Source organism: Saccopteryx bilineata, chromosome 2, assembly GCF_036850765.1.
Source record: "Saccopteryx bilineata isolate mSacBil1 chromosome 2, mSacBil1_pri_phased_curated, whole genome shotgun sequence".
Classification (NCBI taxonomy): Eukaryota; Metazoa; Chordata; class Mammalia; order Chiroptera; family Emballonuridae; genus Saccopteryx; species Saccopteryx bilineata.
The window spans coordinates 244,162,541-244,178,736 of record NC_089491.1 but is presented as its reverse complement, the minus strand read 5'-3'; the positions used below and the strand labels follow the sequence as shown (position 1 = coordinate 244,178,736).

The 16,196-nt window shown below is 45.0% G+C and overlaps 1 protein-coding gene across 1 annotated transcript in view; it reads right to left on the bottom strand.

Moving 5' to 3' along the window:
- Positions 1-16,196, bottom strand: part of VPS26B (VPS26 retromer complex component B) — a 24,421-nt gene extending 8,225 nt beyond the window's left edge. Inside the window, exons 1-2 of the mRNA XM_066259773.1 lie at positions 15,572-16,196; positions 5,549-5,705 (exon numbers count right to left, since the gene is read on the bottom strand). Coding sequence (XP_066115870.1) covers positions 5,549-5,705; positions 15,572-15,794 — 380 coding nt within the window. The 5' untranslated portion in view covers positions 15,795-16,196. The remainder of the gene's footprint in view (positions 1-5,548; positions 5,706-15,571) is intronic.

Here is a 16,196-nt window from a genome sequence, read left to right as displayed (position 1 = left end):
CCCAAACCTCCTTTTGAGCTCACGCTCTGGGTTAAGAATGCTGCTCTAAGTAGAATGATTTCTCTGCTCCGTACTCCAGCAGTACGTTAGCGCTGTGCCTTTCATGGCCCTCGCCACTCCTACCAGGTATTTGTGTGCAGGTTTTATTTCTTCAACTGACTCCTGGCTCTCTGGGTGTAGGGATCTGTCTTGTACTCTTATATTTGCACAGCTGTTCATTTAACAATATTCAATCCAGAAGCACTTTTCAAGTGTCTCACAGTTAAAAGAGAGGAATAGGGAATGGAAGGACTAAGTCAGCTATTCATTCAGCAAATATCCATTGCAAGGCACAGGATGAGCAAGAGCTATCAGCTCAAGGGAAGCTCAGACAATGGGGGGAGACCTGGAAAGTGCTAACTGGAATACAGGAATCGAGTACTGGGAGAGAAGGGCATTCGGGAGAGCAAACCTTTGGAGTACAGCAACAGAGGTGGGAGAGAACTGGTGTGTTTGAACAGAAAACATCTCTGGCTGAACTAGCATCCTCAGGGGAGGAGGCTGATGTGGGAGAGGCAAGCTAGAGAGAGTGTGCCAGGCCTGATCTCTGCAGCCCAGCCACTTTAGTGTGGCCTTCACCAGCATGCCTGTCCCCTTGACTTAACTGTATGCTAATACCCAAGGAGGTAAGAAACACCCCTTTAATTTTGTTTTCTTCTCAATAAGACTTAGATATTGCCACTGTCCTTCAAGCCTTCCTGGATGAAACAGCTAACCAGGTCAACTGCACATTAGGCTGCTCTATTCTGTGTGGCACTGCTTCTTGGCAGTCTTTTTGTTCATCTCAGGAACTTCGGTCATACTGCTCGAGACATTTGTTCCTAACTCTTTTCTAACTCCTCAGGCTCCCAAGCCTCCCCCACCCTCTCAGTAGAAGACACTGTTTTTACTCTAATAAAAAGATGACGGTGTTCCAAGTAAAAGTTTGTAATTCTCTCCCATCTCTGCTCTGTAAAGTTTCTTACTTAGGGCCTAAGCATGTGTCCAGCCCTTCGCTCACCCTTCCCTCCTTCCAACAGCACCTCTGTCTCTCCAGCCCCTTTCTCCTCCTCCCTCTGGAGAATGATGCCCCACCTGGATGCACAAAGACACCTTGGGGGAGGGGCTTTAAAAATCCCGAGGCTCGGGCACAGCTGACATTTAACTGTTCTGGAAAGAGACCGAGGAATCAACATTTTTAAAAGCCACTCAAGTGACTCTTCTATGGGAACCTTGCCTGGCGTCTGGATCCTTCCACCCTTCCAATTTTCTTAACATATCCAGTCTCTCTCCAGCTAAAGGCTTCTTCCTCTGAGTTTACAAAAAAGTCCCCATCACCAACCCCCAAACACTGTCCAGGCCTTACACTCTTGCCTTTCATTCACAGACAGCTGTCACGGAGGGTCTAGTTCTAACTACTGCAGTGTCCTTCCTTCTAGCAACTCCCACCCCTGGCTCTGTGCCACCACCCAACAGAAATGCCCCCCTGAAGTTAATACCCAGCCTCCAAGGTGCCAAATACAGTGGCATTTTTTCTGATGTCAGGTCTATGTTAGAGTGTAACACACTGCCTCCTCCTTGAAATGCTGTCCCCATGGTTCTACAGGAGGGCGTGGCCTGCTTTACCTCCTTTTGTCCCCTGCCCTACCAGGGCCTGAGCTCCCTTCCTTGAAAAACTTATCAGTGATTACCTCTGAGCAGGTGATTTCCAACCGTGAATTCCTGAGTACCAGGCTTGCATTTCCAATTAGCTAGTGAACTTTTGCACTGCTCTACTCTGCCAGTACTCCAAACTCTAAAATCGGATGAATCATCTTATCTACAAATTGTCTCTTGCTGCTGATAGCCCTCCATCTGCATCTGCACCCACTAGCAAATTCTGTTGATATCTATTAAATTCCCGGTTTTTAGCCTGTTCCCATCATGCCCACTAAAGCAAAACGTAGGCCCTCACACTAGCCTTCTAACATTTGGTCTCCACAGTCTACCCACCCATCAAATACTACGTATTGACTTTAAAGTCTTCCCAAAAAACACTCCTATGCCTATGAAGAAAAGAGCCCAGAACAATCTTTTCATATCTCCCCTCTGTCTATGTAATAAGACACTCACCCTTAATCTGGAATTTACATCCTTGATAAACTGTCCTCGACTAGTTTTCCCTTCTTCACCTCCTCTCTTTCTCAACACGATCCTAAAGTCTTTATCTAATTAGTACAGCACCACCTTCCTTTCTTTTTCTTTTTATTGAGGTAAAATGAGAAGGGGTTCAGAGTATGCCACCCCCGAATGTGCCTCTCTGGTGTAAAGATTACACTGAGCTAAAAGGAACTGAGAAGAAGCAGACACAAGAAAACCTCTCCGCTCTGCCCCTTTCCTGGGCAAGCAGGACACTCTCTCTGTTTTTTTTTTTAAAGGTTTTATTTATTCATTTTTAAAGAGGAGAAAGAGATAGCGAGAGAGAAAGAGAGAAGGGGGAGGAGCAGGAAGCCTCAACTCCCATATGTGCCTTGATCAGGCAAGCCCAAGGTGTCAAACATGCGACCTCAGTGTTCCAGGTCGAAGCTTTATCCACTGTGCAACCACAGGTCAGGCTCAAGCAGGACACTCTTAATCACCAGAGACAACTCCAGACTGTTATCAGCCCCAAGGCTGCACCAGAGAAATCTACCTGCCAGCCGGGCGCTAAAACCACCTCTGTCTTCCATGTGTCCCCCCTATGTTTATCCTCCCACAATTTGTTGCCTCTAGAAGTTCAAAGTCTCTTTCCTTTGTCTTGTCACTTCTCTTTAATACTATTGTTTTTCTGATTAAATACTTATAGAAGTCCAAGTTCTAATCACCTCTCTGAGATGCTCATCACTGAATTCTTTGTGTATGCACAAGGAATAAACTTGTTTTTCTTTTGCTTATCTTTGTCAGTCTAATGTGCAGGGCCCAATCAACCTACAACGGGTGGGAGAAAAAGTTTTTCTTCCTCTATAATATATATAACATAAAATTTACCATTTTAACCAATGCTAAGTGTAGAGTTCAGTGGCATTAAGTACATTCACACTGTTGTGTGACCATCATTACCCTGTTTCCCTGAAAATAAGACCTAGTGCAATTTTTTTCAAGCTTAGAAATATAAGGCTTCCCCTGAAAATAAGACCTACTGCATCTTTAGGAGCAAAAATTAATATAGGACACTGTCTAATTTGGGGGGAAATGGTAGATTGTTGTACATGGAAATAGAGTCACAAGAAATTCTTGATGGAATTCAGAGTTTGGCTGGTTATGCTGATGTTTGTGATGACATCACTAAAGTATAATAAATGTTGATTTTTTTTTGTTCAACAATAAATGTTAATTCTTGTTCATGGAAAAATAAGACATCCCCTGGAAATAAGGACTAACACGTCTTTAGGAGCAAAAATTAATATAAGACACTGTCTTATTTTCGGGGAAACACAGTATCACCATCTCCAGGACTTGTTTCAAGCTCCCCAACTGAAACTTGGTTCCCATTCAACACTACTCCCCACCCCCCCCCACCGCCAGCCCCTGGCAACCACCATTCTTTCTGTCTCCGTGACTCTGACTCCTCTAAGTGCCTCATATGAATGAAATCAAACAGTACTTGTCTTCTTATGACTGGCCTATTTCACTTAGCATAATGTTCTCAAGATTCATCCATGTGGTAGCATACGACAGGATTTCCTTCCTTCTCAGGGCTAAATAACATTCCATTGTATGCTTTGTTGTAGCCACGCTTTGTTTGTCCAGTCATCTACTTTGACTGTGCTGTGATGACTGTGGGGACACGGATACCTGCTTGAGTCCCTGCTTTCACTTTAGGATGTGTACCCAGAGGGTTGGATCATATGGTAATTCTATAGTTCAAATTTTAATGAACTGTCATACTGTTTTCAACACCTTTCTTTCTGACACAAAAATGTTTAAAAGAAAGCCACTGCAAAAAAAAAAAGTTAAATCACAATAAATCCCATAGCCAAGCTTAGGTGCTGCTTTCTCTGAGCGCGCTTATTAAACGCTGTCCTTAGTTGGAATAATGTCAGGCTTAAGACCTCTCTGCAAGGATTTTAAAATAAGAGCTTGTGATCACTCTTCTGATGGAAGAGGGAAAACCAGGGAGAAAGAAGGGGAAGAAAAAAGTCTGGCTGTATTGAAACATTGAGGGATGTAAGGGTACTGTGCTAAATAAAGTAAGTCACAGCGAAAAACAAATATCATATGATTTCACTCCTATGTAGAATCTAAACAAACAAACAAAACAGATGATGGTTGTTGGATGGAAAGGGGATTGGGGAATGGGTGAAAAAGGGGAAGAGATTAAGAAGTACAAATTGCCAATTATAAAAACAGTCATGGGGATGTTAAGTATATCATAAGGAATATATAATTATCAATAATATTGTAATAACTATGTATGGTGCAGATGGGTATTAGACTTATTGGGGTGATCACTTTCTAAGTTATATAAATGTCTAATCACTATGTTGTATATGTGTAATGAACATAATATTGTATGTCAATAGTAACTGAAAAATAAAAGTAAACTATAAAAGGAAAAAAAGTCTTGTTGTATTCTGCACCATCCTAAACCCAGGCTTTCAGGTGATGAGAACAAGCTGACCTTATGAGACAGTGTCAAGACCCAGAACCAAGTGTCCAGAGTGATGGAGGAAGTCTGCTTCATCCCTGTGACATCACATAATCTTGAGTTACAGCTAGAGCCTATAGCTGCTCTGATCCTGTCCCCTCAGAGGCCCTGGAATCAGTTCCTACCCTCAGAATTTCCAAGACTGGAACAATAAAAGCAATCTCATGTACTTACTTGTGTTCAGTATCTTTTAAGAACTTATTACATGTTATGTTTTATTCTCTCATCACCCCAAAAGATGGGGCAGGCAGATCGAGAATGAAAGTTAAATCTGACCCACTTTTCTAGTGAGACAGCTGGGTGGCAGAGTTCAGGACCACACTGCCAGTGATCGTAATGGATCGAGGATCAGTATGTCTTGGTGAAAGCCAACTGTTGAATTTTCAAGAATTTCATGAATCAGTTGTTACACACAGCAATTATTTAAAATTAAACTATATAACCTTACAATTAAATGAATCATATTAAAAACAAAGGCAATATAAACCAAAAATTCATTGCTTCCTAATTATTTTGCTGCATTTTACAATTCTCTGCTCTTGGGGGAATTTATATTTAGTGTCTCCACATGACAGTCATGTTTGAGAACAGTGGTTACCGTGCCTCTCCCCGCTCTGCATTCAGGGACGCCAGGCTGGTAGCCTGAAATTGGCCACGGTGGAATATTTACACTACAGAAATTAAAAGAAGCTACCAACCAGGGGTTTTCCATCCCAGAGAGCCTGTTGCTAAGCATTAACCAGCACACCACTGCTCTCAGCAATCTTCCTCCTCAGTATCCTTACAAAGATCCTCAGAAATGAGGACAGCTGCAGATTCTGGTCCACACGGGGCAGTTTCTGGGGCAAGACAGGCACAACTTACCGCAGCTTCACGTTCTGCCCTGTGTAGGACTCATACGGCTTCTCCACGTGGGTGAACTCAAAGTCAAAGGCCTGTGACTGGGTAATTTCTCCAGGCCGAGCCAAATCCTTCACCAGGGACACAAATTCATGGTGGTTCCCGCGGTCATAGTAGAGTTCTGGGGAGAGAGCATCAGCCTGCTTGATCAGAGCCCGAGCAACACGGGGCCTGGCAGGGGCTCCAGGCTGTAGGCACCCAGCTTCTAAAAGATCTTCCCCCAAACAGACTTTGTTTTTGGCTCCCTCTTTTCCTGACCCGCTCCTTCACTGCATTCCTCGCATACTGGTGCCCACCCCCCCTCGTTCCCAAACACTTCCATTTTATAGAGAGAAGCCCTGTGGCACAGTAAGAACCCAATATAATCCTGTTTGGGACAGCAGGGCAGCACCCTGGTAAAGGATACACAGGGGAACCACTATCAAAAACACCACATTTTAAAAATTATTTCAAACTTTTAAAGCATATTCATAGGCATTCTTAACCATATTCTTATAATAACCTTGTATGATAACTAAGACAGGCCTGAACACCAATTTAAAAGATAAGAAAACTGAGGCTCAGCACGGTTAAATAATTGGCTTACAGCAGTGGTTCTCAAACTTTTTGAAGTCAGGGCGCATTTAAAATCCTACAAATAATTGTAGGCACACTATATATAAATTTCTGAGAAATAGATTATAATAATTAAGTCAAATATTAAAGAAAAAATATAAAAGTCCAAGCGTCCTTTTATGGTAATTAAATGAAATAAATATGACAAAATTAAATTTACTCTGACAATAAAAAACATTTTTACGTTATATTTTTTGAGTTATGCTTCTTAGAATTTGTAAAAAAGGGGTTAAAAAATTAAAAAACAACGAAAAAGTTATCTTTTTATATATATAGATACATTCTTAGTAAGATTTAAAAAATCCGGCAGGTCCCAGGCGTGAATGTGTTAAGTTTTTTCATACTTGTGTTTATGAGAAACATGAGCCTGATGTGTCCTAGCGATTTCTTCAATGTTTGGGCATTTGAAAGGCAAACTCTCATTTCTCTGTCAATACATTGAAGAATTCCTCTCTTTTTACTCTTAATTGTGTTGAGTGCAGAAAATCCCCACCATACATATCATCTTAACTTTACACCAAACAAAGGATAGAAGAAACTTGCCTCCAGTCTTTCCGGGGAACATGGGGGGTAGTGTAAACAATCCAGCACCACAGCTTAACAGCCTTTTGCCACCTAATCAGGCAAGTGAGGTGGGGGGTTGGGTAGACTGTCAGTTTACAGCCAATTCTCCACACCTCTGTCCCCCAAAAATCTAAACTCCAAAAACCCTGTTGGATTTTTGATCCTCAACAGGCACATATTTCTCTGGAATACCATAGGGCACTTTGAGAACCACTGGCTTAGAGTCGCAGGGTTGGTTGCAGAGGTGAAATTAGGGCAGGTCTGCTGAGCCATGTCTATTTCTATGACCAGTACAATGAGGGTAAAATATAGTCCACTTAGTAAGGTTTTGTGAGAATTAAAGGAGGCAATGAAGGTACAGGACTTCGTTGTAGATAGTAAACACTCAAAATATTAGCTAGCTGCTACTATCTACCAGAAAGGAATCCATGTGGTCAATCTGACACATAAGTTTTATTGTTATTTCCTCCACCTCAAACCGTGGGTTTTTTTTTTTTTTGTTTTGTTTTTGTATTTTTCTGAAGTTGGAAACGGGGAGGCAGTCAGACTCCCACATGCACCCAACTGGGACCCACCAGGCATGCCCACCAGGGGGCGATGCTCTGCCCATCCTGGGCCTGGCTCTGTCGCAACCAGAGCCACTCTAGCGCCTGAGGCAGAGGCCAAGGAGCCATCCCCAGCGCCCGGGCCATCTTTTGCTCCAATGGAGCCTCAGCTGGCTGCGGGAGGGGGAAGAGAGAGACAGAGAGGAAGGAGAGGGGGAGGGGTGGAGAAGCAGATGGGTGCCTCTCCTGTATGCCCTGGCCGGGAATTGAACCCAGGACTTCCGCACGCCAGGCCGATGCTCTACCACTGAGCAAACTGGCCAGGGCAAACCATGGTTCTCAAACTTCAGTGTGTATCAGAATTACTTGGAAGGCTTATGAAAAACAGAGTGCTGGGCCCTACCTAGCGTTTGATTCAGGAGTCTGGGGGAGGGGGTTAATAATTTCCATTTCTAACAAGCTTCCAGGGGATGCTGATCCCCCTGGTACAGGGGGCCACACTTTGAGAAGCAATGTTCTAAATTCATCCTCTCCTGGAAAGTTTTGGTATATTTCTTTATTATAAGCTCATGCCACTCATTTATCCTATATTATTTTATACCTCTTTGTACTCTGGTATTTAACTATCAACTTTTGCTATCTGCACGCTTTAGAGATAAGGTCTATATGCCCAGATTTCCAACCCACCCCAGCTGAAACAGTGGACATTTAGTACTGTCCATGACTACACATGGTCACAGTACAGTCAAGGTCCCCTCTTCGGCTCCAGTCCTAGGCTAGGCTGCGACCTGAAGCAGAACAGACCAAACTGGGAAAAGGAGTAGGCACAGTGCATTTGCCCTTTAGCTGTTGGCTGCTTGGGGACAGAGGTCTACAGAGAGGAGTGTCTGGGACAACCATCCATGGACCTGGGCCTGGATCTCCCAAGCATAATAGACAATCTTCCTCACGGATACCTAAGTCTCCAGGGATTTGGAGCAGAGATGCATTTGCTCTAGGTCCACCCTAGACAGCACAAGGTCTGAGCCCCAGTTAGGATCAAAGCCATTCTGGGCCAAAGAACCAGATCTCTTGTCTCCCCAAAGCCAACACAGTATCCAGCCTTGCCCGCAGTTGATCATGCCCAGGAGAAGACGGTTTCAAGCGGTCCTTTTAGTCTGGATGCTATAACAGTCCCCTGCTGCCTTAGGAGCTGGCCTGCCAGACCTATTCCACAGGGACCGTTTACAGGGACCATTTTCCCACAGACAAGGAGGCATTCTGAAGCAGCATGGGCTCTGTCCTAAAGATGTATCCAACTCATACTGTGGCAGTAGTGTGGTTAATGCCAAAATAGTGCTGCTACATCTGTACAAATTTACATTGTATTCTATGATTATAGTTGTTGCTGATTTCCAATTTAGTTAACTTTGATCCATCTTATATAGCAAACAACCTACCTTCCCTTCCAAACCCTAAACAGAACTAGCAGTGCGGAGCATTCTGGGTAGTGAGTGATAATGCACAAAGTCACTAAATGGGAGGTGACAGTTGCAAACTATGGGGGGAAAGGTGAGCTACCAGTGCCAGTTTTAAAATCCAGTAACTGTGGCCTGGCCTGTGGTGGCACTGTGGATAAAGCATTGATCTGGAAAGTTGAGGTCACTGGTTCGAAACCCTGGACTTGCCTGGTCAAGGCACATATGACAAGCAATCAATGAACAACTAAAGTGAAGCAACTATGAGTTGATTCTTCTTACTCCCTGCCTCCTCTATAAAGTCAGTAAATAAAATCTTAAGAAATAAAAAAATCCAGTAACTGTGCCCCTCAATAAAATGATGTACAGGCCTGACATGTGGTGGCACAGTGGATAAAACCTCAACCTGGAACACCAGGGTCGCTGGTTTAAAACCCTGGGCTTGCCTGGTCAAGGAATATATGGGAATTGATGCTTCCTGCTTCTCCCCCCTTCTCTCACCCTTCTCTCTAAAGATGAATAAATAAAATCTAAAAACAAAAAATTATAACAACAAAATTAAATAAAAGGAGCAGGGCCATTGGCCAGCCCATGTCAAGGGCTCCCTCCTCCTCTTACTCTTGCCGGTCCACTGCTACATGAGCCCTTGTTGACAGTCCTGGCTCTTTTGTGGGTTGTGACCACATCTGGGGAACCTGGTGCCTCAATTCCCAAGCATCAGATTCTGGCCATAGTTTCAGGGGACAAGAGCAGGCAGAGCAAGGCCCCAGCATCCATGATCATTAAGTGAGAAATCCCAGTGTCAAGAGAAAGATGGGAAAAGAAGGATGGAAAAATACACAAATGCAATTACACAGCCCAAAGGCAACATGAGAAACAAGCGCTCAGAGAGCACGCAGGCTGCCAGCATCCGAGGATCCTAGCAACGGTCTGCCTAGCCCAGCAGGGGCACCTGGCTGTGGCCAGGACCTCTGGCAAAGAAGTCCTTCCCTGCATAGCATCACGTTCTCTCTCCTCCAGGCTCTTCCTCCTGGACACACATTAATACGAGCTCCTACACCAAATGTCATGGAAGAGTGATCCATGTGCAGTCTGAGTGGGGCTGGGCTTGGCTTTTTCATTTGTAATTTATAAGCTGTTTGTAATGCTTTTGTAAACACTGTAAGGCAAAGGGACAGATATAGCAGTCATGTTTTGCTATTTGCCATAAAATTTGGTTTCCTCTCACACAACTTAAACTTAAAAAATCCAAGCCTGGCCTAGTGAGAGGTTTAGATCCTAAAGAGACAGTGAACTGCCTCTGTTCTACCCCAAAGACGCAGGCACATAAGTCAAGCCTAGTTCTTCTGGACCTCCAAAGTCCTTAGGAACCAGCGTTTCGAGATAAAAGTTGGAACTGACCAAGTTTTTTTGTTAAGGTAACTTCCTTGTTTTTAGTCTCCTCAGTCTCACGGGAGGAAATGAGTTTTGTAGTAAGGATGCTTTCATGGTGAAACTTGCCACCAACGGCTGAGGCTTTGGAAGGAAATTGAGCCAGCTGAGCAGCCTGGGGTCATCCCATGAAAGGCGCTCTGAGACTTGCATCTGGGCCAGGACCACATCTGATCTGGGCTCCATGGAGTTCTTGGAAGAAACTAAGTTAGCAAGGGCACAAAAGACCTCCAAACAGCTTCCTTTTCACCCTGATTTTCCCAGCCATTGTTTGCTGACTGGCAACTCAGTTAATATTCATGCTGGCCACATCCACTCAGGCCTCCTGGACCTTGTAAATCTGCTGGGGCAGTCATACCCCTGAGCTGCTCACAGCCAGGCAGGTACAGCTCTGCTCCAAGCCCTGCAACAACTTACTAATAGACTAGAATCAATCCACTTAATCTCAATGTGCTTTTTACTTAGCCTTTCATGGGTGAATGAATTAAAATACAGAAGGCCTCTGGAGTTCTTAGAAATATAGGCTTGATTGTTGCTGAAGAGTTCAGATACATGCAGTGGCATTACTTTCTAAAATAAAAAAAAATTCAGATATTATCATTTTGACTTTTGGAGGGTATTCATGTCCGCCCTTCTCTGCCAGTTAAACCTTCTAATTACCTTTGGCTTATCCAACCCCATTAGTCACCATGGTGGCCTGGCCTACCTTACATATGTCATCAGTGTTCCCCTGGTGATGCTAGCTGAAAATGGTCTTTTGTTCTAACAATGGCAGAATGTTCCTCAATGCTCCTTACATACAACTTGGCATTCTTCTTAAAATGTGGGCCATTAGCTGCTGGACTGACACAGGAGATGCCCTCAGCTCACCTCTGTTGGTGTGGTTAGAACACACACCAAGCCATCAGAAAAAAATACACAAGGAGCAGGGAGAATCCCAGTGCAGCTCAAAACTTACTGATAAGTTTTGAAAAACATATATGACACCAGCAACTGAATAAAACCTGATTACCCTCTCAAGGGGCAACACTCAAACCACAACATCTGAGGGCTAGGTGCAGAACTGTACGAACCATAGCTCTGACAACTCTTATTTTCTTACACACAGGGGAATCAGCCTCAACTTGGCAATGAAAGACAGATGCAAAAGCAAGTGCACCGCCATCCAGTGTTAAGATGCCCTGGCCTTGGTTCCCTCAGTGAAGATGCTGCACAAGTGGGTGTAGGCCTGTGGGTGAGTCATCTCAGTCCTCAGGGCCTGGAGCAAGGGCTGCACCTTGCTCATCAATGCCTCCACAATAAGCATGAGCAGGAAGCCCAGACTCTTAACAGGAACAGCAGAGCAAACCTGCACTCTCCCTTCCTTTTACTAAAATAACTCTGGTTTGTCTAGGAGGAGATAAAAAATAATCTAGAGAACAGTTTCTGTAAATGTTTAGCCCTGAACAATGTATCCAGTTAGCAAATATTTATTGAACACCTACTACATACTAGCCACTGAAACTAGAGATCAGACTGAGGCTTTCAAGGGCTCAGAATTTAGTGGAGGGAGACAGAGAAGTTAAAAAAAAAAAGTTACAAGCTTGGCATATTCTGCTTGAAAAGAGGTACCAACGAGGCCTCGAGAAGAACAATGCAAGAAGTGCTTAAAAGTCAGCCTGGAGAGGTCAGGAGAGCTTTCTGATGAATGTCATGTTTGCTGGGCTTTAAGAATAAGAGCTTGGGTGGAATGTTTATATACAAGGGGGAGATGCCAAGATTCCAGAAAGAATATGGTATTTTGAGGAAACTACAAGTGATGAGGGTAAAGGGTTAGGAGAGATGAGGCTGGACAGAGAGGCAGGTACCACGTCTAACCAGCAGGAACACTATGAGAAGAATTTTAAGCAGGGGGCTCACAATGTCAGAACTGCCTTTTAGACAGTTCACTCTGCCAGAAGGTGAACTGAGAGAAGAGAAAACAAACGCAGGAAAACCAGTTAGGAGACAGCTTCCTACAAATAGAAATAACAAGTGTATTAAGAATGGAGAGGAAGCACAGATTTAAGATATATTAGAGTTGCTGGAGAAGACCAAATCTTAGAAGTCAATTAGATAAATGTGTGGGAGGAGGAATGAAGAGTCTAAGATGACTCCCAAACTGCCAGGCAGAATGGACCCAAGTGACATAAACCAAAACAAGAGGAGGGAAGGGAAAAAAAAAAAGCAGAAGCAGTTGGGCTGGAACAGAAAGAGAAAGACAGATGTGTCTCTGAGGGACCTGGGGGGTGGGGTACCCAGGTGGAGATGTCTACCAGGCAGTGGGAAACGCAGGCATGGAACTCAGAAGACAGTTCAGGTCAGAACAAAGAAAAAATTTGGGAGTCATCAGAATATAAGAAGCTACTAAGGTCATAGGTGCAGGTGAGATGACCAGAGCAAGTTATGGCATGAAAAGGGACCAGGGAGAAAAGCTACCCTGTTCCTGTCTACCTCCAAACCCTGAACAAGAGAGGGGCTTTTCTGAACGGGGCCTGGGCCACTATGAGGACACAAAGGGATCCAAACAGTTGTCCCTGCAAGGATCCCTTGCAGTATCCCTTCCATAAGGTTACTTGGGCTATTGTGCCTTCCAGAAGACACTGGGAAGCAACGTGGGGAGGCAGACAGGCAGACAAAAGGGGAGGCTGACCTGGTTGCAGACATTCTACATGTAGAGTCTGCACAGGAATCAGAGGTAACTGCAAGTTGAAGTTTTAAACGTCTAGCTCCTAAAACTTCTTGATGGGTCCAGCTGAACAGGGAAAGAAAAAATGACAAAGATCATCTTAACTCTTTTTAACTAAGTACATGTCCTGAGCCTTGCACTTCATGTATATTATCTCTAGTCCTCACAAAGTCTTGACCCTAGCAAAGTCTAATTATTTAATTACTATAAACTGAACCGTCTCTAATTTATGTAACTCAGTCTGCTTGACCCTGCATATAGAAGGCTGGCCTGTCCCTCTAATGAATACACAGGTGAGACAAATACACTTTCATTAGGAGGAAAAATAAATTAGTCATAAGGATAAGAAAGTTAATTGCAGAAAACACTTAATTTTGAGTTAAAATGGAAAATCAAGAGGAAAGTAGAGAGAGCACAATGATACCAATCAACTTTCTCATCACCAGATCGTAAGTCCCATACCGTATATATCACCCATACAGCCAGATGTCAGAATCTGGCCAAAGCTCCACTCACTTCATACACAGTCAAAGTGCAATGAAGGAGAAAACCACAAGACCACAACTTCAACAAAATTACTCACTTGCCTCGCCCTGGTGCCCTGACTTCAGTTTACACACAGTTAGGTATATTACACAAATATACCACACTTTGCATGAAGCATGATCTTTAGACATCTCAACATTTTCACAAAGTTATTTTGTTATCCTTGACTTTTAGGAAAGAGAGCAGCCCAGAGAAGTGCACAGTTTCCCCAAGTCACAAGATCAATTCAACTCAGAGTGCTCAGGGGCCCAGGAAGAGTTATCAGTGGAAGCAATAAGAGGTTCTGAGAAAACTCAGCAGGGATGTTATTCTGGGATCCAAGGAATTAGACCAGAAATCAGGTAGGGCAGGTACAGGAAGCAGCCTCCTCAACTCTCTTTCATTTAGACTAAAAGAAGGCCTTGACACCATTCTCCCAGAACAGTTCATTTCTTATTGCTGGGCAGCAGACATTCTGGTTACCTTTCATGTATTGATGAGGTATCACCACCCAGAACAATGGCATAGACACAGACTAAACCTGCCTATCTACTCTGGTATTACAGAGCCAATGAGTCCACGTAAAAATGTTAAAAGTACTTGAAAATACTAATGCTAAGTAGGCAAGGACTTCTCCACTATCTCATATCTTACACTTAGCATAAAATGCTTTGGATTCATCCTCTGTTTACTGGGGGATTTTACCCTGTAGGCTATATAAAGCAGTATCTCAAGACATTTCTGAGGTTACAACTAGGGGTTGCTTCTGGTATTGGATCAGTAGAAATTGGGGACACTGCTAAACATTCTACACCAACAAAGAATTATCAGGCACCAAATGTCAACAGCGTGCTGTTGAGAAACCCTACCTAAGATAGAAGCAGGAAAGCAGAGGGTATGAAACTCACTCCTCAGACCTGTTTCCAGTACATAAAAGGCCACTCATATGCCAGATTTGAAATAACAACAAAAAGGTTCCTGTAGGATTAGCCAGTCCTCAGCCTGATTTCATTCCTTTAAGGCCGAAGGCAAATACTGACTGCAGAGAGAAGCCCCAGGAACTCCCTTCCCCAGAGCTCCTCCTACCTGGGCCAGTGCTTCTAGCCTCTGAAAAGGGAGGAAAACGAATTCTTTGCTTAACTCTGAGGGCATGAGAGAGCATATATAACAAGCTTTCCCAGGAAGCCCCTAAAAATAGTTAAACATACAGCATGTGATACCTCTACCAGAGGTTTTTAACCCACATGGGTATTAACTGTGAATATACTCCTGACCTAATGACAAAAAAAAAAATTATTTCAGAAGTACCTGGGCATTTTAATAAACATGAGACTCTAAACAGTGTTAGAACTGGAGGCAACTACATGTTGACTGGCAGCTTCCAAGATCTTCTGTATTGTTACTGCCTTTTACTGTCCAGTTCCAACTATTAACAATCATTTTTAAAGACGGTTGGAGCACTAAGAAATTTTGATCCTTTAATTTTAGTCTTAGGAGCATCATTTTTTTGTCTTTAAAGAGAAAATGAGTAAACTGAAAACTAACATGCTAATAAAATCATAGAAATACACAGGTGAGACACTAAGTAGACAGAAACACTGGGTCTGAAGACTGCAGGTTTTTCCCCCCCCTCAAAGCTGTATAAGCATAGGCAGTTCAGCGATAAGGTGAGCCATGAGACACTGGGGAGCCATCTATCCCACATCATATCGAAAAGAAACAAGGAGTCAGTAAGGCTCAGAAGCCCAGCCTGATCTGGGTCAGAGGAAGGCAAAAGCGGTACTAGAACTGTCTCTCCCTAACAAACCCACCTGCAGGCTAAGGCAGGAGCATCTCACTCCGCGATCTTGGAGGCGGGAGGCCCAGCTGAGCGGCATGATGAAGGGACAATCGGGGCATTCCGGGCCGAGGTACCCACCAAGAAGGGACACAGGAGGGACGCTCCCCGCGCCCTCGGCACTACCACCCCTCTCGGCGCGCAGTTCCTTTTGGCAAGGAAAACGGTAACGCAGGGGCGGGCCTGAGACCGCAGGGAACGAGGGGTTCCCACAGGCCTCACCGGAGCGGCCCAGGGTCCCCGCCCCGAGTGGGCGCCTGGCCCGCGGACGCGGTGGGGGTTGGGAGACGCTGGGTGCGGACTCACCGATCTGCCCGATGAACTCGATCTTGATGCCCTGGTGTTCCAGCCGCTTGTTGGGGTGCTTGAGTGCGAGGCTCACCTTCCCGGAGACCGTCTCTCCGTCGTAGAAGAGGAAATACTTCTCCTTCTTCCCGTCCTCCGTCTTGTGCTCGGCTCGCTTCCTACTCTCCGCATCGTTCAGCACGATCTCTACCTCTACGCTCTGCCCGAAGCCGAAGAAGCTCATCTCGCCGCCAGCCGGCCACGCCGGGCTTTCCGGGGCTGGGGCTGCCCTAAGGGAAGGCCAGCAGGCTGGACGCACGGCCAGGCGGGGGGCAAGACTCGACTGCCCGCTCTACGAGGACAGGGCAGGGCCGGCTGGGTGCCCACAGCACAGATGCACCGCGGCCCGCCAGTCTCGCGCGGACGCGAGCAGCTGGAGACAGAGAGGGGCGAGGGCGGCAATGCAACTCTAAGGGGGCGGTGCAGAGCCGGGGCGTACCGGCCTCTGCCGCCTAGTCGGTGTTTCACTGCACCGAGCGGCGGAGCGAGCCTGCCAGCCTCTAGCAGTGCGACGCCCAGAGCAGCTTCGGAGGTTCCCTGCGGAGGGGCGGGAGAGAGGAGGTGGCCTCCAAGCCCCGACGCTTCG